A 26,682-nucleotide genomic window follows, 5' to 3' on the forward strand; every position below is an offset into this window, starting at 1 on the left:
CGTGTTGATTTTGTTGGAGTGCATGTTGGGAGACGGGGGACGGTCTACTTTTCCATCCGTACGCTGATATAAGAGCTGGATAATAATTCAATATCATGATTTACTGACTTTAAAGCCACATCGTGAAGAGTTCTGAGATGATTATAGCATCTTTCGGATTCTTCTGGTGGTATAAATTTTGAGTTGACGAAAAATGAAACAATTCTGGTTAGAATCGGTGCCGTCTCCAGCCATTCATGCTCAGTGGCTCTGGTTTGGATCTCACACACGGAGCTTTACAGAGAGATCGTGTGTCCTATTTTGAAAGAGGAATTAACAATGTTTCTCTTACAAATGAAAAGTTGAATCCTCAAGCATTACAGCTAAATCTTTTTCTCAATTCAGTACACTTAAGGGTTTTGCAGAGACAACCTTACTTGGTCTGGTATGACCAGCAGCTTATGGTGGATGATGTTAGCGAATGTTAATCAACTTAAGGTAGATATTTCCTGTGTAGCCGACATTACTGAGGAAGTTCACTGACTCGATACTACCACAGCTACTACTACCGCTAATTTACCAACATGGCAGCCATCTGTGCTGCTTTGTGCGCCTAACTTTGGGCCGTTCGGAGCGTTACAACCAAATAGAAGTTGGTTCCCAGCTGGAACGAAAAGCAGGTCATACTCTGCAGGTTGTTGGGCAATGAAAACTGATGGAAACACGGGCCGGTTCACAAGTAATAAAGTAATAAAAGTGGTTCAAGAACCAGAGCTAATTTGGTGGAAAAGGGCCTTAAAGCTGTGTTTTAACATCTGCTATTACTCTGAACTTTCACTCATGGCAGCTGTTATATAGCAAAAGTTATATAATGGCTTTAGCTGGAATTGTAATATAATTTCAAGCAAACTCTTCATTTATCAGAAACTAATATATCTGGAGAACTTTTAGAAAGAACTTGTCTAACAATTCTGACAGTTGGTTTCAGCTTCTAACGAGGTTCGTAAGCATTCACAATTCTCTTTCTCTCTCTTCCCCTCCTGATCAAATCAACCAATCATGTCATTGCCTATAAACTTTTTTTTTTTCTTGTTTCTGTTCATGTCAGTGCAAAATTGTTCCAACTGTCCTCCACCACATTCACGTCCAGTTTGATTAGCTCGACCTGGTCACTGGAAGCAATAAAGTCCACTTCATGGGGGTTTCCTCGACCACTCACAGCTTCACCTTCAATCTTGAATCATAATGGACCTCACAATGGGGCCCAGTCGCCAAGGACATCCATTATATTTCACATCTCAAGTGCACATGGCAGTAAAAATATCATTTATTCACTCAGACCTGAAGTCTTTCCTGACTGAAATCTGATTTACTGCATGATTTACTGCAAATACGAGGCGGCATATCAACGAAGTAACCGCTGTCTGCTGCTAACAGTGTCTGTCATTAGCTTGGTAGCTTAGTTAGCGGTACAGCTAGCAGTCCAGACTGGGAGCCTGGAGCAGGAAGTGTTGTTGGAAGGAGGAGGTTTTCTGACCCTGGACAAGGCGACCCAACAGAGAACACTGACAGGAAGCAGCCCCCAAAACATGACATGGAAACTGTGATTTCTTCACATTCCGCTGATAATCTTAATGCATTTTATGATTTCTCTCAGCTAAAATTCTTAATTCCATCATTGTTTCATCTCAGTAATAAAGTAAATGTTTGTGTGGCTCCCAGTTAAAGGAAAAAAAAACAATGTTGTCTTGTAAGATAAAAACAGGCATTCACATGACTTGAACAAAGCCTGTGAGGCATGAAAAAAAAAAACTCCCTCGTTAGGATAAACTTCCAGCTCGAGGCATTCATTTTCTTTCTTCTGCTATCTGCTCATCAATCTCTTTGAAACGTTTCATAAAAGCGTGTTCTCTCAAGGAATGTGGATGCAAACATGTATGACATGATGACTGCTGTGTTGCCAGAGACTGTGTTGTCATGTGAACTGACCATATAAATGCTGCTGTGAAACGCCTGCATGCGTTGAGAATACTGTGTAAGACCCTAATGTGAATGCTCCCAGTGTGTGGTGGGGGAAACGGCCCAGACTGCTTCCTGATTAGTTTAGTGGACCACAGGATGAGGTGGGCAACAACTGTGTGATCTGCCACTGTGTGCGAGCACGTGAACGGGGGAGGGGGTGCGGGTGCGTGAGTGTGCATTTGTGTATGTGTGCACGAGTGTGTCTTTTTAAGGAGGGGGGATTTGCCTGTGGCCGTGGCGGTTCCAGACCATGTAATTACTCCCACTTAGCATGGAGAAAAAAATAACAATTTCAGTCATAACACAGGAGGCAAATTATGGTTGGGAAGCCACTGGCCATGGTCTATGCTATATATTTCTATCTGTGCAGGTTGTTCTGAGCAGACACATTTGGAACGATTATCAGTTTCCCCAAAATACTCTCCTAAACGCACACATCCGAGTGAGTCAGCATTTCCAGTTGAGTCGAGTGAGTAACAGCGATCGGCCTCACGGAAGCACGGTGCTTCTCAATCTATATTTAGCGAGGTTAATCAGCGAATTAGCCTCCCTCAAACAAACTAATTGACACGCGTCTTGCGTGAAACCAAAAGCACGCCTGATGTCTCGTGAGGGGTTCGTTCTCTCTCTCTTTTTTCTTCTTCCTTCTCCGAGAAAACACCTTGAAAACTTCAGCTGACTGACAGCTATAAACACAGGCTTGGAGCTGCTATTTGTTTTCTAGTGGGCAGCTCCAAAGCCGCAAGAATACTACATTCATCACGCCAGAGCAAATTTAAGATTGGTGATGACAATGCAAGGAGAGGGAAACGGGGGGAGTATATATGTGTGTGTGTGTGTGTGTGTGTGTGTGTGTGTGTGTGTGTGTGTGTGTGCAAAGCAGCCGGTGAGTCACTGGTCAACTCGGAGAAGGACGGAGACACCGCAACACAAACAGAGCGACCATAATGTATCTGTGAGGCGTTTCGATAACATTTTGATCAAAATCAGTCAGTCAGCGGTCGCTTCACGTGGTCCTTGGATTTCATCATCTCTGTCCCGGCTCATATTCTTTAAACATTTTCAGTCCACAAAATCCACTCGGAGCCTGTAAAGCGCCGCGAGATAAACGCGCCGTAGGACGCTTTATAACAGATTAGCAAAAACATTATTTATAAGGTGCTATAACGCCAATGAAAACATAGCCTGCAACGCTGAAATGCTTGAAGGGTAACTCCACATTCCAGCTACGTTACCCACAATGCAGCTAGCCGCTGAGTGACATCACTGGAGGCAGTTTATGAGATTACACGCAGCTTTCTCTGGAGCCATTCGAGACTTTAAACTTCATTTTCACATATGGAGTGGTCCTCTCCTAGACCGGTTAACTGGTGGAGTGAGTTAGATTAAAATTAAAAGTTAACCCAAAGATAAATGAATAGTGATCATGGTTAAGCTTGTACATTCAGTTCAAGATGTTTATTGTAAAAATAATTGTGATTTAAAAAAACAGCCCTGTTGAGATGGTGTCAGAATCTATAAATAGTTTTCATATCAAACTTTTATTTCCTAGAGAGCACAGGCACCTGTCATCGCAGTTCTTCTGGATTTCAGAGATGTTGCGCTGTTCTTTTCAAAAATAAAAGAAACTTCCGCTTTGACAGATTGTTAAAAATGCATCAGACAAATCCACATCTTGACAACTGCTGACAGGAGGCTTTAAGAGGCATCCGTCAGCTGCAAAGTATTTTTGAACCCTTACAGGCGAGCGCACAGTTTACACTCACAACACACACACACGCACACACAAGCACACACTCCCGACAAAGAGAAGTAAAGTCAGTCTGCCAGGTTTGTGAAAGATTGCCTCGGCAGAAAGAAGGCTGGGGAGGCGAGAGGGAGCCAGAGAGCTGCATGGAGAGGAGTAACAACAGCAGTAGGCGAAAGCTCTCTTTCCCCCGTTTTCACTCCCCACACCTTCTCCGGCTAAAAAATCCCTCTCTCGAGCGCATGTACCTCCCTCCCTGGCAGCGTTTTGAGCCTGATACGACCACAGTTTAGATAAGCATTCTTCCACAATGAGAAGCCAGCAGTGTGTGTTTTGTTTTGTTTTGTTTTGTTTTTTTGTTTTTTTTTCCCCTCTTCTTTTTCTTTCTCAAACAAAGCCCCGAAAGAAAATGCCTTTGGTTTCTGGGTTTCTGATGGGGAGCTGTGAGTTTGTTTTCAATTTAGGGTTATCCCAGGAACACACAGGTTTCTCTCTCCAAAAATAGGCAGCACAGAAAGTGGATGGTGGGTGGGGGGAAGAAGAAGAAGAAGAAGAAGCAGAGAGGAGGGAGGGGAGTTTGGTTAATGAGCACCAGATGCCTTACCTTCGGTGGTAGCCACATTCTTTGGAGCTTTAGTTGGTGTATGATCTGTGCTCGAACTTATGTCAGAAGAGATGCTTGAGCTCCCTTTACCTGCGGGGGGAACGGGAAGAAAAACAAAACCACTGAGACACAGTATAGAAACGTTAAGATGACAAACTGCAGGCGCGATTTACTGGTTTTACCCTTTTCATTTGGGGCGACAACGCCTTTTATCCTTAAATCCCGAAGAGTGTCTAGCAGAGATAAGCTGGAATCGCACTTTGATGGCGTCTTAAACACAGTAAGAAGGTATGAGGGGTAAAGAAATATAAAGCCCATCGGTCTCTGCTCTCATGACTTTTATGTTCCTCAATTCTGGAGGGACGGTGAGCCTTGGCACGCGCACAAAGTCCTTGCTGGTTTGTTTAAGTTACTGTCCATCTTTTTTGATATTTTGGAAGAAGAATAAAGTCTCCCACAATCCTCTTTCAGTGCAGAAACCCTCCTGCATAAGATACAAGCCGTCTGTCTTTAATGAATGATTTGCAATTAAATGTTTCATTCTTCTGAGGTCGCGGAGTCCGCACCACTGCCACATGAAAGTGCTTTTTTATTACGTTTTAGGTGAATTTACGGCTCCTCGCAACCTTGTATTATTAGATTGAGGATTTGGATTTCTACGCAGGCAACCAGGAGAGCTGCGTTTCAAAAGAGATGTCCTCTGCATGTGTGCCTCCGCTTGCCAGAGCGCGACAGGGCCTGACTGCCATGGTGACTGCAGGCTGCCTGTGGAGTAGTTGTTTATGGCGTTTCATTCCTCAGTCAGATCATAAATGCAGCTTTGTGGCTTTCCTGAGACTAAGTATGCGCCTTTCACCCAGCACGACAAGGCCGAAGAGGTACTCTGAAACAGTCACAGCCGCATGCGCATCAAGCGCAGCCACCTAAACAGAACCGACAGCTCCCGAAATAAGTCATAAATATGAAGGCTTGTGTCGGGAGGGGAAAATGCAGACGCCGAACTCAGACGCACAAAAGACAAATGATTGCACAGATAAGGCTCAGCGATATGGACTAAAAATTCAAATCGTGATATCATTTCAGGATATATCGCAATATGTGATTTATATCTTGATATTTTAAAATATTCTCAAAATGCTGGGACCGTTGGACAAAATCAAACATCACCATATTTGTGACCAAACAGCTCGATATCTATACTGGGACAGTGTTGTTGGATTGAGTATTGGTACTTTCACAAAATATTAAAGGAATGAGATATAAAGATGTCTGGATATCAGAATCTAGGACGATAAATTACACAGATAAAGAGATCGTTTAAAACTGATGCAGCTCGTATGGTTTGAGTATGAATGACATTCTGTGGTGACATCACTGAGCCGGCACATCTGCTAAGGCTCCTTCAGTCCACAGAAATGACTCAGAAATCCATGAAGAGCTTGCAGATGTCAACCTAAGACCACTTTTTTTTAAAAAAATATAATCAATCCAAGCAGAGCAGAAAGCATCAACACAAGTAAATATATTTCAGTGTTAAACTAGTAACAGCATTCCTTCGCAGGGCCGTGTGCTCGACACATGTGGGTCTGCCAAAGGCCGATTGTTTTCTGTCTTTCTAGAGAAACAACCTTCACAAAAGCTCCGGCTTCCTGTCTTGTGCTTATATAATGTGTTGGTGTGGAGAGTTGCTGCATAGCTGTGACCAGTGTGTAATTAATTGTGGAGTCACACTTGAAAACAGATGTGGACAGAGCGGAATTGCAGAAATCTGCACTTGTAGCTAAGATACTGGTGCTAAACACTTTCAAAACTTTGCAATATTCTTTTGTGGAATTACAATACCTGAATACATGTAATATATTGTAAATATTAAAGTTACTTTAAGATATTAAAGAAGTCAAACGCAGATTTGATCGTCAACATTTTCTCATGAACAGCAATTCAATGTACTTATATTCTGTGATTCTCAATTTATGGTAGTTTTCATTGTTGGTGGCGGGGTCTGCCATTCCCTACTGTCTACCTATGTGTATGGGATTCAGCAAAAACCACTTGTGTATAGAATTACATCAGATTTGGTTAGAAAAAGGCCACATATTGACAAGGCTGACAAGAAATGAATCAACAACTTGGGGTGGCTGTTGCTCAGGAGGTAGAGCTGGTTGTCTAGTCACTGGAAGGTCAATGGTTTGAATCCCTGGCTCTCCCAACTACAAGTCAAAGCATCAAGAAGCAGGATACTGAACCCAAAACTGCTCCTGATGAGCAGTTGGCACCTTGCATGGCAGCCTCTGCCATCAGTGTGTGAAAGGGTGAATGTGACAAGTGTTGTAAAGCTCTTTGAGCGGTCAGTAAACTGGAAAAGCTCTGTAGAAATGCAAGACCATTTAAATATATTCTCTATTTCCACTGTCTTAGATGTCAGCATTCACTGGTTTCCTTAGTCTTCAGCTGTTAATGGTGTAGTGTGTAGAATTTAGAGAGATTTACTGGTAGAAATGAAATATAGTATTCAAAGTTCTGTTTGCATTAGTGTACAATCACCTAAAAATAAGAACTGTTTTGTTTTTGTTACCTACAGAGGAAGAGGTTCCTCGTCTACAGTCTGCCAGGTTTCAACAGTAGCCCAGATCCAATAAACCAAACACCGACCCTACAGAGGGCATTTCACGTGTTTCATATTCTCTGATGGCATGAGAGTGGGTATTTAGTTGGTTGCAATCTTCAACCACACCACTAGATGGCTCTATGCTTTACACACTGGACCTTTAAGATGGCCTTTAAGACCTTTAAAAGACATTCATTTGAGCTGTGTTGGACATTTCTCTCTATTTTCTGTCAATTTATAGACAAAATGGCTAATCAGTTAATTAGCTGGATGATCAATCACAGAAATAATTTCATATAGTTAGTCATAAGTCTAAAAATGTAATTAAAAAAACTAATAAACTGTTGACTCAACCAGGACTGAACCTTGCCAACTTTTCTGGTGCAATACTTTCTTTTTCCAATACAGGGAAAAGACTTCCAACAACATTGTTCAGTGCTGCGATAGTAAACGGTCTCAACCACTAGGAAATCCCCTTCAGCTGATAATCAATAATGCTTACAGCTGAAGTTTCACTTTCATCTGCAAAGTTATTCATAAGAAAATGCATCAAAGCTCTTTAGTTGCTTCAGGCTTACTTCAAAATGCTTTCATGTATCCCCGCACTCAACACTTTAGCTGCATCATTGGTAAATCATTAAAAGGGGTGTTTTCATGGTTTTAATGGGGAATGTAAGAAATCAAAGTTTGCACTGAGATTGGAGTGTAATGCTTCATGTTGTACATAAAAGACTTGCAAACTTGCTGTCCTACCTTGCAATGAAAGGGAGAGTTACTATCTCCATGGCCTACGTCATATTCTTACCACCTGACTAATGTCTGTTAACCTGAGAGTTAAATAATAAAACGTTGTTAGCGAGTTCAGCTCGAGAAAGAGCTCAAATCTTGTGATAGGATCTGCTCGTGTACCTCAGCAGGCTGGATTCCTAGGTGGAGCAGGTCCACTTGTTATTTTTAACATCATGAGTTCCAATCTTTTCTCTGCAGTTATTGACTTAGGAAGAGAGCACACTGGAATGTTATTTATACAAACATTTCTGCTCTGGAGACAGAAGTAATGCGTTAGGTAGAGTCGGACCGCAGTTTTTTTTTTCTCTGAATAAGTAATGTTGAAGATTAGAAGTTAGATGAAAAACACAGAGGAGGTTGGGGGTAATATGAAGGCTTGTACTCTTGGTACTGTAGTTGATCCATGCCTATAGCAATGTAGGGGAGTTTGTCATGGTTGGAGATTTTATCAAAATTATGCTATGTGATTCTTAAAAAAATGGATTTTGGTTATGATAATATCACAAAAATGCTGTTTATCCTCTGGATTTACACCACATTCCATTTGAGAGAAACACTTCTCTGAATACATCTGGTAGATTTGCTGGAAAGAATGGTGGCCATTTAATTTTCCTCATCTTTAGTTACCTTCTCTAATAAATAAGAGAGGAAATCGGAGTCAGGGGGACAACATTTAGCTTCTCATCTTTGCTGTGAAGTCAGCTTCACCAAGTAACTCTGTTTCGTTGGCTGTGCCCAAAGATCCAAGGAGGAGCTGTGTCTTTTTAAACATAAAGCTATTTTCTGTCTTTTCAAGTGCCGACTACCTGTCTTTGTTTACATGGGGATGATATGGCATTGAACAATGTGCACAAAATGGCTGCCAGACAATCAAACAACAAAAAGTTGAGGGACTGTGGACAAAAATCTCTGGAATTGGCTCTTATCGAGATAAGACTGATTACACGTGCCCAAACACTGATGTCCTTTGACCCACCTCGACTAAACCTGCAGCAACACACTCCACACACAACCTGCCATGAATTAAGCTCCTTGGTGTTGTCAGATGAACTCCCTGCCCCGCCATGTCAGCTGCTTTTGACTAACTGTGTGAGGTGGTATATGATTTAAATTGACTGCATGACAGGTCGTAAACATCAACGCTGCTACTGACTTAAACTGAAGAGGCTGATACTCTGCTTTCAGATCAAAACTGTGCAAGCTATCAGACATACTGCCTGCTACAATTACAACTAATGTTTAGACAAACTAGAAGAATATTCACGAAACTGCACCACTGGTTTATGTTAGTTTAGTCAGAAATAAGGAGTAAACGGCCTGCAAAACGGTGGGTTGTTAAATGGTTGCACAGTCTGGTAAATGTCACCCTCTGTTTTATATGACAAATGTAAATGTGTCACATCTTTGTATCAAAAAAGTGGACCATGTTAAGTTAAATGCTACTATTAGCACCACATAATCCATACATCCTAAAATTAAAGATTTTTCAATGGAGTCTGGTGTAAGTTCAACTCTACGCAAAGAGGGACAACATTTTAAGAAAGAAAAGTAAAGATGTTAAGGGAATTATGCAAGTTTTAAGCCAGCTCAGACATATTTATGAAGCTAGCATTGTTTTATGTTAGCTTCATTAGACTCCAATAAGAAACAATTAGCCTAACACTGACAGAATTTGGTAAATGCCACTCTGTTCTACATCAAGAAAAGCTTACAGATGTTGTACATCTTTAAAAAGTACAAAAAGTAGAAAATTTGAAGTAAAATGTTGTTATTAGCATCACATCATCCAAACATCCTTGAAATAAGAGGATTTTTGAATGGGGTCTGGTGTAGGTTCAACTCTACATGGGGAAAACCCTTACAGTAAGAAGGTAAGGTATAGAGGGGAAGATGCTAGTTTTAAGTTAGCTCAGACAAACTCAAAGAAGCATCAAGAAACAGCTGCATCGTTTCATGCTAGTTTAGTTGGACACCAATGAGAAACAATAGTATAGTAAGCAGGAAATTTAGAATCAAACGTTGCTATGAGCGCTATTATCTTTAAAATTCGAAGATTTTTGAATGGAGTCTGGTGGGGTCTGGTTCAGCGGTACACAAAGAGACAGCACTTACAGTAGGAAAATGGAAACTATAGACAACATTTAAAGTAAGGGAATATTAAAGATATAGCAGGAATCATGCTGGTTTGAAGCTAGCTCAGACAACTTTAAGAAACTTAAGAAACTGCTGCATTGTTTTATGTTAGTTTATGGGGACAGTTAGCTTAACAAAGACACACTTTGGTAAATGTCATTGTTTTATATGATGAACATAAACGTGTCAGATGTATAAAAAGTATAGAAAGTAGACAATATAAAGTCAAATGTTGCTATCAGCTCCACATCAGCCATACATCATCAAAATTCGTAGTTTTTTTAATGGAGTCTGGTGTAAGTGCAACTGCACACAAAGAGAGACAACAAAGTAGGAATATTAAAGATATAGCAGGAATCATGCTAGTTTGAAGCTAGCTCAGACAACTTTGAGAAGCTTAAGAAACTTCTGCATTGTTTTATGTTGGTTCAGCTGGACACCATTGAGAAACACAGTCACACAGTTTCTTAAATGTCACTCTGATTTATAGGAAGAATATAAACGTGTCACATCTTTAAAAAGTGTATAAAAGTAGACCATATAAGTTCAAATGTAGCTGTTAGCGCCACATCATCCATACATCAAAATTCGTAGTTTTTTGAATGGAGTCTGGTGTAAGCTCAGCTCTGCACAAAGAGAGACAACATTTAAAGTAGGAATATTAAACATATAGCAGGAATCATGCTAGTTTGAAGCTAGCTCAGACAACTTTAAGAAACTTAAGATACTGATGCATTGTTTTATGTTAGTTCAGCTTGACACCATAGAGAAACAATTAGTTTAACAGTCACAAAGTTTCTTAAATGTCAATCTGATTTATATGAAGAATATAAACGTGTCATAAAGTATCAAAAGTAGACAATATAAAGTCAAACGTTGCTGTTAGCGCCACATCATCCACACATCTTTAAAATTCGTAGTTTTTTGAATGGAGTCTGGTGTAAGCTCAGCTCCACACATAGAGAGACAACACTTAAGAATAAGAAAATTAAACATATAAAGGGATTTATGCTAGTTTTAAGTTAGCTCAGACAACTTCAAGAAGCTTAAGAAACTGCTGCATTGTTTTATGTTAGTTCAGCTGGACAACACTGGGAAACAATTAGCTTGACACAGTCTGACGAGACGAAAACGACTTCCAAGTGGAATTCATATAAAAACGTGTATTTTTAAGGTCGTATAATTGGAGCACTTACCCTCGCTTCCATACTGTTTTCCATTGTTCGCACCCATCTTAAAGAATACATAATCTATGCGCAAATCTCGGTTGTTGTCTCTCTCTCTCTTTTTTTAAATCAAAAAGTTAAATTCCAGAGAGAAAGGAAGTCTTTCCATTAAAGAGAGGAAAAGCGAGACAGTCGGGAGTTTGTGCGCAGGGCCGTTCGCTCCGACTCCAAATAGTTAATCCAGATGTTGAACAGAGGACGAGCTCAGCAGCATAACGCACAAAAAAAAGGGGAAAAAAAGGAAAAGAAACCCTAGAATCCGGACGTCCAGCGGTGCAGACTTTCTGTCTATTACATCTGAATATCCACGAAACACACAAAAACTAAACAAAAAAATCCACATTCGAGGAGTTTTGGAGGACAAAGTTTTGGTGAAGTGGCCGCTGGATGGTGAAGCAGCTGTTTATCAGACGACTGGAGCGAGTGAGTGAGTGAGCGCTGAGTCCACTGGACCTGGATCTGGACCTGGATCTGGACCTGGACCTGGATCTGGATTTAAAGAGACCGCAGACCAGAGAGGGAGATGTGGAGGTTTAAAAAAAGATAAGGAGACTGACTCACACTCACACCCAGGAATCACAACATTTAACACAATCACTATATATATATTTTTATGTAAATATATAAAGACTATAAATATATTTTATTCTCCTCTGAGGAAGTGGTGGAATATAAGAAAAATATATTATTATGACTATCACATGAGTTATTAGTTATTTTGTATCACGTTGCATCATTAATACATGTAAAATGTGTAGTTAATTAAGCTTGAGTCAACTGTAAAGTTACAATTTATCTGTATAATACTTAATGGTTAATGGATAAATACTGTGTAGTTCATCTGTGTGGCTGTCATAATATGAGTTTTCCACTACATGATTATAAAGGATGAATAATGATAAAGATATTATCAAAATATCTCTAGAAATATATTTTTTAAAAATGCTATCAGTCAAATGTATCTTTATCTCTGTTCCTTGTATGTTTTGTCCCTTTTTTGGCCAATAAATGACACTCAAAATACAAGTGTGAGGAGATGGAAGAATGTCCCTAATCATAACTCAAAAATTAATAGTGAAAAGGCACCCAGATGAACTGATAAACAAAACATACACAATGTGCAACATCTGTGCTTATTAAAATGATAATATCATGTGTATCAATATTTCACTTCATTAATATTGTGGGTTTATAAACCTATATATTGCTTAACTTATAGTTCATCAAGCATTTTTTTTATTGTTTGTGAACAGTGAAATAACTATAATTAACTCTAAATTCAGGCCTACCATTGATTGTTTATGGTTATTATATGTATAAAACATTAGATACAGATTGTATTAATTATACACACAGAGTTGAAATTAGCACATTACTTGGTGATGTCTATGTTTTAATGCCTTCCTAATTACAATCCTTTACTTACTGGAAGTTGTGCATTGAAAACATTACACAAGTTTGTAAGTATAATCAAGAAAATGTACTTTAGACATTAAAAGTAGTTAAATGTCCACTTAGGCTGTTATATTATCATATGTTTGAGTTAAAATGCAATAATCATTTCCATTGTAGATTCATTAGCTGATTATTGTCTTCACTGATGGCTTGGTTTGTAAAAGAATCTTGAGAAGATACCATCCCTGCCCTGCTGTGTTTAAACTGATAAACTGCCTCCAGTGATGTCACTCAGTGGTGATGTTGCATTGTGGGTAATGTAGTTGACAAGTTTTGGTAAGGAAGAAGGACATGAGGAATAAAACTGGTGCGGCTCTATCAACAGTGATCATTTGTTTCTAAACGGTCCATGACGAGCACACCATGCTGGACCTAAACCTGGAGCCTACATTACCCACAATGCAGCTCACCACACAGTGACATCACTGGAGGGAATTCATAAGATTACTCTTCACTTTATTGTGTAATTGGTGGACTTTGACTCTTGACTTCTTCTACATTACTTTAAGGCGAGTCATAACCCTATTAAGTTATTTTTTTCCCCATCATACATCTCATTAATATCAAAGTATGACATCATCACAGGTGTGAGTTTTATAGATTCAGACTGAGCCAATCAGACACTGAGGACACATAATCTCCGGAATATTCCGAGGATATAGACGGACTGAAAGGAGAGAATGGTTTTAACGGCACATGTCGGAATGCTTCTATGAATAGCAGCCGAACAGGTCATTGGATACGTACCAGTAAAGGCCCGGGACAAACCCAGTTGTCTGCTGCTGACAGTCGACTTAATATTCTGGATACGGGCTGAAATTCCTTTCTAAATGCACACAGATCAAAACCCCAACCTTCACATTACTGCTGTAGCCAGCAGAGCTAATCTTAAATGTCAGCGTGTTGGCGTGTGTTGATCTCCACTTGACTCGAACAAGCCATCAAGAATGCATTGTGTGCTTAGACAATGTTTGATTGGCTCACATGGTACCAATCAAACCAGGTTTTTTTGGCTGTCTGCGAGAGGTCAAATGCCAAAACCTCAAAATCTTTACAGCCGGCGGTCTCTGCCACACTGGAATGCGTAGTGAGAAACACTTTCTGCAGGCGATGAATAACTCAAATAAACTCAGAAAAAAAGTGACCAATTACAAGCTACACACCACTTGTCTCAGGGAAATTCTGATTTTATGTGTGAATAAAACCCAAACATTTATTTAAATTCTAAAAACACCATTTTTAACAAAAGGCCATCATATTTAAAGCTCACACAGTGTCAGATCAGCTCCAACACTTGGCCGTTGCTGGTCACCCAGTGTGGAAACACACCCACGGGAGCGAACGGGTAAAGGTTGACGGCAGGACTCGTATTTATTTCAGGGAGCAGCTCAGATTTGGCTACAGACATGGCATAGCAGGCCGAAGCAGAGACACTGAAGCCGTCCTCTGGCACGGATGCGCTCTGGGATGACGTGGTCGAGGCGCCGCTGGTGTCGCTCACAGTGGTAATCGAGGGAGCCGAGTGGTCATTTTCGGCCTCTGTGGTGGCCGTGCGGAGGGGAGAAAGTGGAGCAGAGGTTATCTCCTCGAGCTTGTTGTGTAAAATCGTCAGGGTGAGAGGGATGGACATGCACCTGGGACACAGTCAGAAGACATTTACACCTTTACGTTAAGTCTCTTGACTGTAGAGAGAAGTGGTGGGTACGAGTCGTGATCCTGTACCTCATCATGACAGTGGCGAGGCGTTCATCCAGAGAGGGATCCTTTATTCCTGCCCCGAACAAAGTGCAGCTAATCTGACGAGAATCAGATACGTTCACCAGCACTGTGACAAAAAAAAAAGCACCAACAAGTCAAACAAATCAGATTCATAAAAGCCATTGCTGTTGACACTGAAAATAAGGATGTGTATGACATATCAAGTAGTCGATAAAACATTCCTGAACTGAGACATTGAAGCACTAAGGCTCTGTCTAACAGTCGTACTTGAGCTTTGTTAATTATTTTGAGGTAAATGCTCACAAACGGCGAGGGAGTCGCTGTCAGGTCGGTGGAAGGTCACGGAGAAGCTGGTCTCAGACTCCAGAAGGACTTCATGGTGCAGGTCGCAAACTGAACCATAAAAAGCATCTGATTACTGACACGTTTTAAATTTTTCCTGCCTGAGCTCGTCCACTTTTCACACATTTCATGATGTTTAAAAAAAAAGGAAAAAAAAAAAGATTTTTCCCACCTGTTCCGGCACCCTGGGAGGTGACACAGCTCCTCAGCAGGGTGTTGATGGCACACTGATGTCGCAGCAGCTCCAGCAGGGCCGGGACATGTGCAGGGTGGGTGAAGGGAATACTGTCCACGACGGTCGCTCTGTGGGCGGATGCCTCCCATGCAAATCCAGAGAGAACATAACTGTGCATCACGCCACCAGGAAGAGACTGCACAGAAAAAATAAAAACAAAACGCCGATTCCTTTAACGTCACAGTACATCTAAGATTTGTCTAATTTAGCGTGAAATTAAAATTACGTTGAGCTCAAAACCACACACGTACAACTTTAAAAACAGCGTTCTGCTCATCCATCGTCTCCTTTTGTCCGTTTGCACTTGAACGTCTCATCAGAAGCTGGGGTAAGGGTGCCCACTGCAGGTCAACATCTGGTATGGTCACATCTAGGAAATAGAGGGAGAGCAAGAGAGCATGTGATGGTGTGAAGGTTGTGGAGCCATCAGTTTGAACACATTTCATACAGTTTTTATGTTGAGAAGTTGCCTGACCTGTAATTTGGCTGAGCTTGTTAACAAAACACTCCATCATTGTGACGGCTGGATGCAGTTTGAGGAGGAAGCAGGCCGGCAGCGTCTCACACGGCGCCTCACTCGGTGGCAGGAACACCGGACAACTGCCACAGGACACAGTTCCACCAAAACAACATGGACATAGAGCTGAAACTAATAATCATTCTGCCTAATCGCTGACATTCTTGCTTGAAAAATGACTGGAACTATCATCAAAATAGATGGTTTTAACAATCTGTTGAAAGCAATTAAATTTATTTCAAATCGACTAATCGTTGCAGCTCTATTCGGCACCGACGTTCACTGTGGGATGCTAAATGATCATCATCATCCCGTTGAGCGAGAGATTAAGCGAGTTACCCCCGGGGATCCAGCTGTGCCGGCTGTGGGAGCACAGAAGCCGTCTGAAGCTTCCGAGTCACGTCGCTGACACCTACAGTCACCTGGGCTTCCTGGACGACTGCATCTGTCATTTATTCGGCAAACAAGAGCTTTCAGGAAGTCATTAAAGACTTTACGGGAATATGAATCATGCATCTATAAAAAGGGCTATTAGTCTGCTGTTTAAGCTTTGTTGAAGGATTTGGGTTTCAACATCTTACGTAGATCTAAAGTCTTGAGTCCATCAGTCGGGCTGGTGTAGAACTGGATGGTCAAAGGACGATCTGGAATGATAATGATATAATACATTTAGAGAAAAGATGTGTAAATAACTTTTGTTTTGGCTTTTTCTGTGTTGAGTACCTTCTTTTCCAGTGATAAGACACCCAATCCTGCCGTTGTTGATCGTGTCTACCCGAGGATCAGAGTCCTTCTGCACCCTGAAAAACACAAAATCTGGGCTGATTTCTCACTTGTTTAGTTTCTTTAAATGCAGTTTTAATGTTTCAAACTGTGTTATACCACATTTAAAATAAAAGTTGGCGTGTTGGTGTACACCTCATTGTGCTGTCTTTATTCAATGTTGTGTGATTGTAGTTCTTGTACTGACTGAGTGTAGGATTTAAGCTGTTTTGTGAGTTAACAGCATTAAATCAAAATATGGACATCACAATGTCTGAGAGCTCGAAGTGAGGTCCATAACTTTCCATTTGTGTCCAAAGAGCAGTCAAAATCTAAAATATTTCATTTCTAATGTTAAATAAGTCCTGACTTTTAAGAAGCTGGAGCAAGAAATAATGTAAAACTTTTGATTGCAAAATGCCAAGTTATTCGTTTTTATGATGGACAAGTCAATGAATCATCGTAGTTCTGAGGCTGTCTTGATTTCATCTCACTCACCTTGGCAGTTGTGACATTTGCTGCAAGTCTTTCCCGAGGCATTGCAGAGACGCAAACAGCTTCAATTTGATTTCACTGAAACAAAAAGCAAGAAAAAGACATAAAAACAGCTGAACGACTGCAAGAAGTCCCACCTTTATTAAAGCTAACGGATGGTTTAGGTACTTGTCTCCAGGGATGTTGTACTGTGTGAAGAGGCCTTCCAGCTTCACAGAGAACTCAGCAAAATCTTTTAACCTGTATGCAAAAAAAAGAGCAAAATTAGCATCCAGAACTATTTATCTTCAGGTTATAATTTAAACAGCACCATCGTCTTTATATCTATAGTTGAGGGGATAACGGCGCCGCTGGATGGAAGCAAAATGTCAGCATTTAAGATTTACCACGGCTTACCTCAGCAGCTGAAGAAGGGACTCGCTGGGCTGCAAGACAGTTTTATTTTATTACCATCGTCCTGCAGAGTAAAGAGGAGTGATGTGAACGGTAATGTAGAACACTTACAGCAGGAGATCCTCCGTGCGGGGCCACCTTCACCTCCTCCACCCCGCCACACGGCAGCAACACCACCTCCAGGTAGAACAGATCGGCTGTCAGGTAACACGTGGCCTCGGCGGTGTGGAAGCCCATTCTAGGGAGGACAGGATGTGGAAGACAGTGTGAGCCTCTGCTTATACTATTAAAAAAAAGGAAATTGCTGATTTAAAAACTACTGATAGAAGAACTCTACCTTTGTTGTTTGGCGATCATTTCTAGGCGAGACTTCATGGTGTTCATAGAGGTCACTGAAAAAATAAATATACAAAGACAGACATTGAAATAAATACTTTTGTTGCCTGATTTTGAACTCAAGTATGACTATTGGATACTTTTACAACACAACTCATGTATAAACTGAACATACATCTATTCAAAAACCACACAGAGAATCATTAATATGTTGTTTGTTCACCATTAAACACTTGCTGGAGCCTTTCCAGAGATCTGACCAGCGGCTCACAGGGTTTGGATTCATCTCTGGATTTGTCCTATTGGGGGAAAGAAAACAATGGAGCGTTTGTAAGACAGTGTCGTCCTTGTGTCAACACTCCCCTCCTCTGGGGGCCCAAGACACAAGCTGCATGACACCACTGCACACAGAGGTGCTGATTTGGATTAAAGTCCAAGGGGGAAGCGGTGCGATTGTTTCACCTGAGTGTGTGAAAAAGCATTCAAACTAGTCTGCATTTGGAAAAACTCCTCTTTAAAAACCGCCACCACTGGCAGGAAACTGCCCGACAATAGCCCCCAGCTGCCCGATCCCTTTGGACCACACATCACTTTCAGACCACCAAAGTAATATCGAGTTTATCTGACTCCAGAGACTGACCACTGCCAAGCTCCGCTCTGGAATAATCCACTAGTATTATCTATTCCGCGGCTCCACCCGTGACGACTCTAAAGAAAACTAACACACCCTCTCGCAGACTCGCCATACGAGTTAGTGCTACGTACACTGTGCAGCCCTTTTTTTGTTGAGTCTGAAAGGAATCTGTATCTATAAGGCTTTGCGTGTTCGGACGTGCCAAAGAATTGAATGTGAAAAAAAGGTTTGCGAGGTCAGATACACAGCAAATGTAAAAAAGACTGAGGCCAACACATCGTGGTAGTGTTGCCAAACTGGAAACGAAGCCGAGGCCACGAATGCAACCTTAAAACAACAACAACAACAACAACAACAACAACAACAACAACAACAACAACAACAGTCTTGAAGTGAAGTGAATCCAAGTCACCATCAATGCACAGACTTGCTGATCCCAAACAACAAAGGCTGGTGTGTTTCCAGGAGAGATGATCTCATTTTCAGTGCATCACCACGCCAGTTCCTGATTTGTAGCACATCATCTTGTTAGAGAGAAAACCACCCAGTGACGAGTCCAATAACTTTAATTCAAGCGTTCAGCACTTTTTCATGTTTGAAGGCATGCTTATAAATGCCAGCAGGGAGGGATTTTGTGTTGCTGCCATGATTTGCACTGTAGTAGCCTGAAAGAAAATAGGAAAAGGGAAATGAAAACTATAATGGAAGGAGGAGGGATGAAAATTTGTCTTACCATGCATCTTCGGACGAGTTTAAACGTGTCATTCCAGGTTTTCTCTGCAAATTTCGAGCGCAGGTCAGAGATTATGGCCTGTGATATCATCCCTAAAGCACAGAAGAGGACAGTCTTCAATAAAATACACTTAAAATAGCATTTTCTTCAATTTCAGTGTACATACTGGCAGCATATAAACTTTTAATTTAATTGGAGTCCCACAAAGTTACTTGTGTGGTCTTTTATCTTGAGATGAATGTACAAAAAACCCTTTTAAATCAACATAACCTGGTGTCTTATTTCCCTCCTGCTGACTTGACAAAGAGTCTCCTCCTGAACAAACCTGCCAACATTTATGTGGATTAGCCAATTAATCAATTATCTGCATGTTAATCCCCACTGCTCCTTTAAATCCTTTTAATTTACACAGGGATTTTAACCATCGTTTATAGCTGTGGGTATTTAAAAAAAAAACAAAAAACAAAAAAAAGAGATAGTAATGTTTGTAATACTGACACAGAAAAAGTAAAACTGTGTGTTGTGTAGCTTCTCCCAGGCGGGCGGGCGTTGTCAGACGGAGCCAAGCCCACAGGACGTGCAGTCAGTCTGCTGCTGAGCAGGAGTCTCCGGAGTTAGCTCGGGAGCTAGCCATGAGCTAACAAGCAGCTAGCTTGGAGTCTTTCTCATCCCTGCCACCATCATTCAACCACCGCCAAACGTCGTGCCAAGGCGAATACACAGTAATTTACCGGTAGGTGATGATATTCAAACACATGCTGGTGTTTGTAGCTGCCTCTGTTTGTCACGTTTGCTCTGTTGTTTTTTTAAAATTTTTTACGCCGCATCATTTAGTTGTGATTAGCTGCTTGTTATCGGTTGCTAGCCCTTTTTCGCCTGTTGTGGCCACCCTAGCTGCTGCTTGGCTATCGGGGAGGAGGAAGAGGAGGAGGATGAGGAGGAAGGCTCGACCGAACATCTGTTGCTGGGTGTCCGAATTTGAGGATTTGTCTCCTCTAAACGCCAACCTTCATTTTCTTTCTCCTCAAGTATTAATCAACGGCCAACCTGCTTTGCTAGGTTAGTTAGCTTGTTAGCCACATCGCCCCACTGGAAGTCAACCTGCTAGCTAGTCTCCCAGCAGGTGACACGTCTCCGGCTAACTTGCTATTAAGTTAACGTGATTATTAAGAGTGCTGCGCGTTGTTTGTTTTGGGATTTAAGCCGTCTGTTTGCACAAAAAACAAGGTGGAATAGTCACTTGCTGGGCTAACAGTCAGCACCGTGTTATTATAATCCTGACGTGTCTGTGTTATTAACGTTATTATGGGGCTAATTTAATGATTAACAGATGTACTTGTCAAGCGAGTATGATGACGCATCTAATTACAGGTACACCTGTTTCTGAGGTCACCATTCCAACCGCTACACCTGTTTTTAATGTCATTTATTCATTTTCCTGCCACAGTGAATACTTAAACATGCCTAACATTATCTTAAATGACACATACTGATAGATACGAATATAAAATATCCTTTAATTATCTCTTTGTATGTATTATTCCACTATTTGAGGCTAAATGGTTAAAGTAAATAGGACAATCCCTTCAGTACTAAATCGTATTATTGAATTTCACTACATTGGACCTCTTCCGTTAATTTGCGTAATGACCTATTGGCTGCATTCCCATCTTTATCCCTCATCCCCCCCAGAGGTCTGTGATGGCCTGCAATGGGAAACGCACACTTCAGGACATCATGGTATTCCCATAGTCTCTTCCTTGGACGAGCCCAGTACGGGAAACTGACCACTAAATCGCTTCGGCATGTGTCAGATTTTATCCACCGCTGTCAAAGTTTGTAAAAAATACGGCCAGATGTTATCCAGAAGCTTTTAAAAAGTTATATGTCTTGTGGTAAATGGTTTCCACAGGTTGCTCCTTTTGTGAGTGAGTGGGATGTCCTTGCTAGGTGTCACGACGTACAGGAGTTAAACTCGCTTATCTTTATGTTATTGAGTGAATGTGAAAGATGGGAATGAGTAATTCATCAGGCAGCTTTTGATTTGGCAGTTTGCTCTGTGAGATGGAAAGTGAAAACACTTTTCTCTAGGGCTGATGGCGTTTATTAGAAGTCAAGGAGACTGAAAATCAATATTTGGGACCAGTGTTCATTTGCAATTTAATACTTCCTCTCCACTTTGTTTATTTGATACATGTAGTTGTCATTTACTTTGCAGATTCTGATTTTTCAGTGTTTATAGGCTAATTATTGAGATGTGTTACATATCAGATAGTGTTGTGGGCGGGAGAGGATGCTGCGTCAAAGCCAAAGAAGCACATTTTAGTTTACATTAGTTCATTTTACTGCTAATCTCATAGAAAAATCACTGATAGCCCTTGTGGGAAAAAGGCTGAATATTGGTCTAGCCCGACTTTTCTCACTGACCTTTTTTTCTCTACAAACTCTTACATCCATACAGATGTCTTTAAAGGAAGAAATAGCAGATGGAAATGTACAAAATTTGACATTGCCAAGGAGAGAAAACATAAAGGAACAGTGCTTTGTTAAGGGAAATGTAATCTTTCTGTGGTCCGACAGCTGCAGGGAGGAGTGATCATGAAAAATACTGATTATTGCAGTTTCCAGAGGTCATTAGAACATTTTATGTCGCTGTAGTCTTAACAAGGCACAGAGTGATCCTCTGCTGTTTCTCCTGGTTTCGTTTATTGCCATGAGAAATGGTCTCTGATATGCAATCTAACAGCAGAAATGAAACCGAGCGCCTCTGAAATGATGATGACACGTCTCTCTTTTTCCTCCCCAGGAATTACCATACTGCCCTCTGTTGCAGCTGGAATCCTCAGAGTGATTTTACGGTCTTCATTTCACAATCATCCCCCCCCCCCCACCTTTGAACTTCCTCCGTCTTACACTTGGATCTCCTGCGACACAGAGCCATGGCAGCTGCTAAGCCAAAAGGGCAGAACTCTCTAGCCCTTCACAAAGTGATCATGGTGGGCAGCGGAGGCGTGGGGAAGTCGGCCCTCACTCTCCAGTTCATGTATGATGAGGTGAGCATCTTTAAATCGCAGCGATCAAGCAAGATTCACAAGGAAAGTTGTTGACATGACCTTATTTTGTCTTTCCTCGTAGTTCGTTGAAGACTACGAGCCTACCAAAGCAGACAGTTACAGGAAGAAAGTGGTGCTGGACGGAGAGGAGGTACAGATCGACATCCTCGACACAGCCGGACAGGAGGACTACGCAGCCATACGGGATAACTACTTCCGCAGCGGCGAGGGTTTCCTCTGCGTGTTTTCCATCACAGAACTGGAATCATTTGCAGCAACAGTAGACTTCAGGTACAGCAGCATTTTCTCTTCTATTAGAATTTAATGACGGCCTCCATTATGTGTTTTCCTTTCATTAAAAGCGTAAACAATGTTTGCTGTTTTGACATTTTGAAGCATCGTTAAGGGAATGTGTTTTCTACAGTTTCACCTCAGTCACTTTCAGTGTGTTAATAATTCATGGCTGAAGGACATTTCCTGTTTCGCAGAGAGCAGATCCTGCGAGTGAAGGAGGACGAGAACGTGCCCTTCCTGTTGGTCGGTAACAAATCAGACTTGGACGACCGACGGCAGGTCAGCGCGGACGAGGCGAAGGCTCGTGCCGAACAGTGGGGCGTGTGCTACGTGGAGACTTCTGCCAAAACCCGTGCCAATGTCGACAAGGTATGCTGGTCAAAGATGAGGTCAGATTTATGTTTTGATATCAATCAGAGAAAAATATGATCTCCTTACTTTCATCGTTTTTTTTTTTTTTTTTTAACCAGGTGTTCTTTGACCTGATGAGAGAGATCCGGGCGAGGAAAATGGAGGACAGCAAAGAGAAGAACGGGAAGAAGAAAAGTAAAAGTTTGGCCAAGAGAATTAGAGAGAGATGCTGTATTTTATAGTGGTAAGAGAGAGCAGGATACGCTGCTTATGTACATATACATTTCTCAGACTTTTGCATTTATTTTGTGCCCATACCTGACCATGACCTTCTGTTCCTGGCTGACAGGACATCTGACCGTGTGTCAGGGAGTAGTAAGGTGGCACTCCATACACCATTTATAGCTCTAACTTTTTATGTGCTGACACTCCAAATAATTTATGTACTCTCTCTCTCTCTCTCTCTCTCGCTCTCTCTTTCTCTCTCTCTCTCTCTCTCTCTCACTCTCTCTGTCTCTCTCTCTCTTACTCTGACCACATTACAGAGTGTAATACATGGATGGTGTTTTTAATTTAGGCCTAAGCTTGACAAAGAGGCTGAGCCCTGAAATGTTCCAAAACCTTTCATTGTAAAGTTTGATGTGTATAATATATTCAGACAACTGTGCAGTTCAAGAGAAAAAAAAGATAAAACATGACGGTGTCAGAGCCAAGGTTCGTATCGGGGGGAGGATGTAACTGGAGCGTGGGTGAGGAGGAGTTTTAAGTGTAGTGTCAACCCAAAATTCATTAAGTGCCACCGAGGAAATGTGCATTGCACTGATGAATCTAATCTGGAAGATTGTTGCGTTAATTAAGCCAGAGCAGAAATTTGATGCCATTCCTATTTGTTGTTTTACACACCTCAGTTTTACTACGTGATAAGATTATGAACTCTTGTTTTTTAATCTGTGAAGTCAAACTTTTTCTTCTCCTCCTACCATATCAACCAGTGTAAGATGAGCGCACTAACGTTTCTGTTTTCTTTCCCCTCTTCGCATCACTTTGTTGAGTCTTCTCAAAATGCACAAAAACGACATTGATCATTACCCTGAAATCTGTGAGGGATTTTGCAACACTTGAACTTTTTTCAAATCTTAACATTTCAGAAGTTTTACCTCACTCGGCTAATGATTCTCATTCATTGCCTTTTTTATTTTGCGACGAAAGGAATCCCTGGTGCTCTGATTAAAAAAGGCGATTCCATAACACTACATCCTTTACATGCTGTCTTCAACACATCCTAAAGTTGATAAACAAAACAGCTTCCAGTCATGTAAAGACTTCTTTTGCCAATTTTGCTTTTCCTGGCTCAGACTTTTAATCACCACCCTTGTGTTTTAACCTAAATGTGTTTCTGAATGGGGATTTAAACGGAAATTAATTAAAGGACGGATGAATTTTTAAAGCAGTAATGAATGCAGGCTTGGTAGAAGTGAGGTGGTACCTGTCCAAAAAGGTTGCTCTCAGTCACCAAAGAAAAATGCTAGCTAGTACAAACAAGTGCCCACTTATTAATGGAAGTGACAACTTGCTTCAGTGAGCATGAAAAGTCAGCGCTGCAAACCGATGGTGGCAAATGTTGGAGGAAATTTTAATTGCGAAAGGCCTGAGAATGAAAGGCAAGGTTTTCCGAGGGATTTACTAATTCATGTACAGTGCATCACTGTTGCCTCTCTGTCCATTGTGAATGTGAATAATCCTTCCTTCCATCCTGTTCGCCTGTAATCTTCAGCTGCCAATGATGTGCAGAGTTTTAGAGGTCAGTGACATTCTGCTTTGTTTACCTTTGTGCGAGGCTACCCGGTGTTTTTAAAAGCTGTAGTAACATCTCACTGGAATCCCTGGTGTGTTTATTTGATCTTGAAGCAGTGTAAAAAAAAAAAAAAGAAGAAGAAAATTGGCAAAATGAGAACCTGATAACAGACCAAAACACACTGTGAAACCTGCCCCTCTTTTATCTTAGTTTCCCTTTATGACTGAGCCACTCTTTAATTTTTAACTACAAAACTTCTAACTTATTTAAAATAACTTATGTTTTTGTTTTTTTTTGTTTTTTTAAACTTGCCACATTTCAGTGGGATCCAAGTCAAGTTAAGTTCCCCCAAAATGAAAATGTCGTCATTAACTACTTAGCCCCATGTTGATGGTAAGTTAAGTGAAGTTTGGTAGTCAACAAAACATTTCTGGAATTTAACAGCGATGCAGCTGAAGCAGATGGGGACTTTCCTTTTTTTAAGCTTGAAAAACATCAGAAAAACAAAAACGACAGTTACTCAGTACAGTTCGTCTGATGATCCAAGTGTCTAGAACCCGTAGGATCCAAAATTGACCCGTAAAGATGTGATTTATTCCCTAGAGGTGTGATCGAACTTATGCACGCTCTTCAGATGGGGGTGCGAGCTAACGCTTTTAGCTTAGCAGCTACAGTGAAGATATCAGCTCAAACGAAGGCATAAATATTGTCTCTTTAAAATCACTTTTGGAGATTGGGGCTTCTGTATACTTGTATTACACAGGACTACCTCTACAGAGCAATTTCATGTTTTTCCCCCCCATCTGCTGTAGTTGCGTAAAAGAAACTTGTACTGTTACTTTGCTGCAATGCTCTAAAAAGGTTTTGTGGACTACCAAACGTCCCCTGACTGTCCATCGGCATGAGGACAACTCGATAATGACTACATTTTCATGTTTTATGGGTGAACTTATCCTTTAACAGTTCAGTAAATGTGTGAACAGCAGCTGCTCACCGCTTACACTCAAGGATTTCCTCAACCGATAAGAAGCCCAACACTGGAGTCTATGCAAAACTAATCATTGTACTTGCAAAGAGGAAGAGAATAAGAAACAAGGAGACAATTCTTGTCGGTGTCTCTTAGAGTAGTTTTAATAAGACTGAGTGCAGTAGAAGCATTTTAACCCCTTCGCACCCACCTTTGTTGGTAATTTTCGCCTAATTAGCATACCCAAATGGAAAAGCTTATAACACAACAACTACAAGTCCCAGATGGATGTATGATACTTCACTTGAAAGCTGAGAACCTCTAGTTTCTGACAATGTGCTTACCCAGCATGTACCATACACACAACCTAAATGACATCAGTTCAAACATGGCTCTAAAACATTTTTTTTTCTTCGAAAAAAATAGGTCATTTTTGAATAACAATAACTCAGATGTGCTTTAGGTAAGGCATATGGCAATATACCACATACCTTCTACATCTTGTCAACTACACCTGGATGAAATTTCAGACTTCTAGGCCCAACCTTATGGGAGTTATGGAGTTTTTAGTTTGTGGTGTCACTGGCGTCCACAAACCTCTCCAAAACGTCTCCAAATGGCCAAATTGTGCCAAATGCTTTTTCTCACTTCTGTGACACTGGAAACATTACTGAAGCATTTTGGTGACTATAAAGCCTTCCTCCATGATTCAAAACATAATTTTTTCACACATTCATTTGATGGGTGGTCAGAGGGGTTTCCACACACTTCTAGGTGGCCATATTGAGATATTGTCATGCGACAAGACACTACAGAATAGTAACCATTATACAAAAATGACATACTGAAGTTAATTTCAAACAAGGCTTTTATTATCTTTCAATATACTAATACTGTATGTACGCAGTGGGGGAGGTAGCACTGGTGGATGCAGAGGAGGATCGTTGGCACTTCTGATGACCGCCTTCAGCAGGAGAGGGGGTTGGGCGTCTGACTGTCTCACTTTCAGGCTCCCAATCCACGTCACTGTCTTCAGACTGTGACCTACAAAACACAATGCAATGCACAAATGTTACCAAATATAATGAAAAATGAAAAAATATATAAATGCAATTCAATAGGGTGCTATTTACATAGGAAATAAATAAACACAGATATATGATATTACATATTACACAAAAACATCAGGAAAGTAACCGTACATAAACAGAATAATTGAATTGGGGGAATATTCCCAGTGTCCGGTCACTGAAAAAGATCTAATTCAATTTGTTTACAAGCTTGATAAAAAAAAAAATCTAAATAAAAAGGATTTAGAGGCTCAAAGAGAATTACATCATAGAACAGAATTACAAGGATTACATAGCTTTGGTTGAGTAGTTGAGGCTAGCTAGCTAGGCTAATTAGCCCCTGGGGCCCTAAACATTTAGCGTCATTTATGAAATGCTAATGTATACTGGACTGTTCACTGTAAGCATAAGAACCCCTTCCCA

At 40.9% G+C, this 26,682-nt stretch overlaps 3 protein-coding genes and 1 long non-coding RNA gene across 8 annotated transcripts in view; 1 reads left to right on the forward strand and 3 right to left on the reverse strand.

The window, feature by feature from the left end:
• LOC119009159 (F-box/LRR-repeat protein 7-like) overlaps positions 1-11,595 on the reverse strand; it is a 30,298-nt gene extending 18,703 nt beyond the window's left edge. The window contains exons 1-2 of the mRNA XM_037080194.1: positions 11,079-11,595; positions 4,353-4,442 (exon numbers count right to left, since the gene is read on the reverse strand). Coding sequence (XP_036936089.1) covers positions 4,353-4,442; positions 11,079-11,115 — 127 coding nt within the window. The 5' untranslated portion in view covers positions 11,116-11,595. The remainder of the gene's footprint in view (positions 1-4,352; positions 4,443-11,078) is intronic.
• A 2,137-nt stretch (positions 11,596-13,732) lies between these two features.
• Positions 13,733-19,366, reverse strand: zgc:111976 (uncharacterized protein LOC553663 homolog). 4 transcript variants are annotated; one of them, XM_037078854.1, is made up of 17 exons: positions 19,228-19,366; positions 18,730-18,821; positions 17,586-17,661; positions 17,364-17,418; positions 17,138-17,264; positions 17,030-17,058; positions 16,802-16,873; positions 16,637-16,711; positions 16,100-16,176; positions 15,958-16,020; positions 15,716-15,821; positions 15,335-15,459; positions 15,111-15,229; positions 14,797-14,995; positions 14,586-14,675; positions 14,286-14,388; positions 13,733-14,197 (listed from the first exon to the last, which is right to left on the reverse strand). In XM_037078854.1, exons 2-17 carry the CDS (start codon positions 18,817-18,819, stop codon positions 13,840-13,842), a joined length of 1,764 nt encoding a protein of 587 aa, XP_036934749.1. In that variant the 5' UTR covers positions 18,820-18,821; positions 19,228-19,366; the 3' UTR covers positions 13,733-13,839. The 4 variants fall into 4 exon arrangements, with proteins under 4 accessions (XP_036934749.1, XP_036934748.1, XP_036934750.1 ...); XM_037078853.1 differs by lacking the exon at positions 19,228-19,366 and adding an exon at positions 19,000-19,065; XM_037078855.1 differs by lacking the exon at positions 19,228-19,366 and adding an exon at positions 18,942-19,062.
• On the forward strand, positions 19,324-23,125 carry ralaa (v-ral simian leukemia viral oncogene homolog Aa (ras related)). Of its 2 annotated transcripts, none has more exons than XM_037078858.1 (5): positions 19,324-19,462; positions 21,536-21,782; positions 21,865-22,073; positions 22,271-22,445; positions 22,547-23,125. In XM_037078858.1, exons 2-5 carry the CDS (start codon positions 21,669-21,671, stop codon positions 22,667-22,669), a joined length of 621 nt encoding a protein of 206 aa, XP_036934753.1. In that variant the 5' UTR covers positions 19,324-19,462; positions 21,536-21,668; the 3' UTR covers positions 22,670-23,125. The 2 variants fall into 2 exon arrangements, with proteins under 2 accessions (XP_036934753.1, XP_036934754.1); XM_037078859.1 differs by lacking the exon at positions 19,324-19,462 and adding an exon at positions 19,494-19,788.
• LOC119008496 lies at positions 22,891-25,379 on the reverse strand. The gene is made up of 2 exons (XR_005071440.1): positions 25,217-25,379; positions 22,891-25,176 (listed from the first exon to the last, which is right to left on the reverse strand). It is a non-coding gene; the product is annotated as an uncharacterized LOC119008496 (long non-coding RNA).
• Between the last annotated feature and the right edge of the window lie 1,303 nt (positions 25,380-26,682).

This window comes from Acanthopagrus latus, chromosome 19, assembly GCF_904848185.1.
Source record: "Acanthopagrus latus isolate v.2019 chromosome 19, fAcaLat1.1, whole genome shotgun sequence".
NCBI lineage: Eukaryota > Metazoa > Chordata > Actinopteri > Spariformes > Sparidae > Acanthopagrus > Acanthopagrus latus.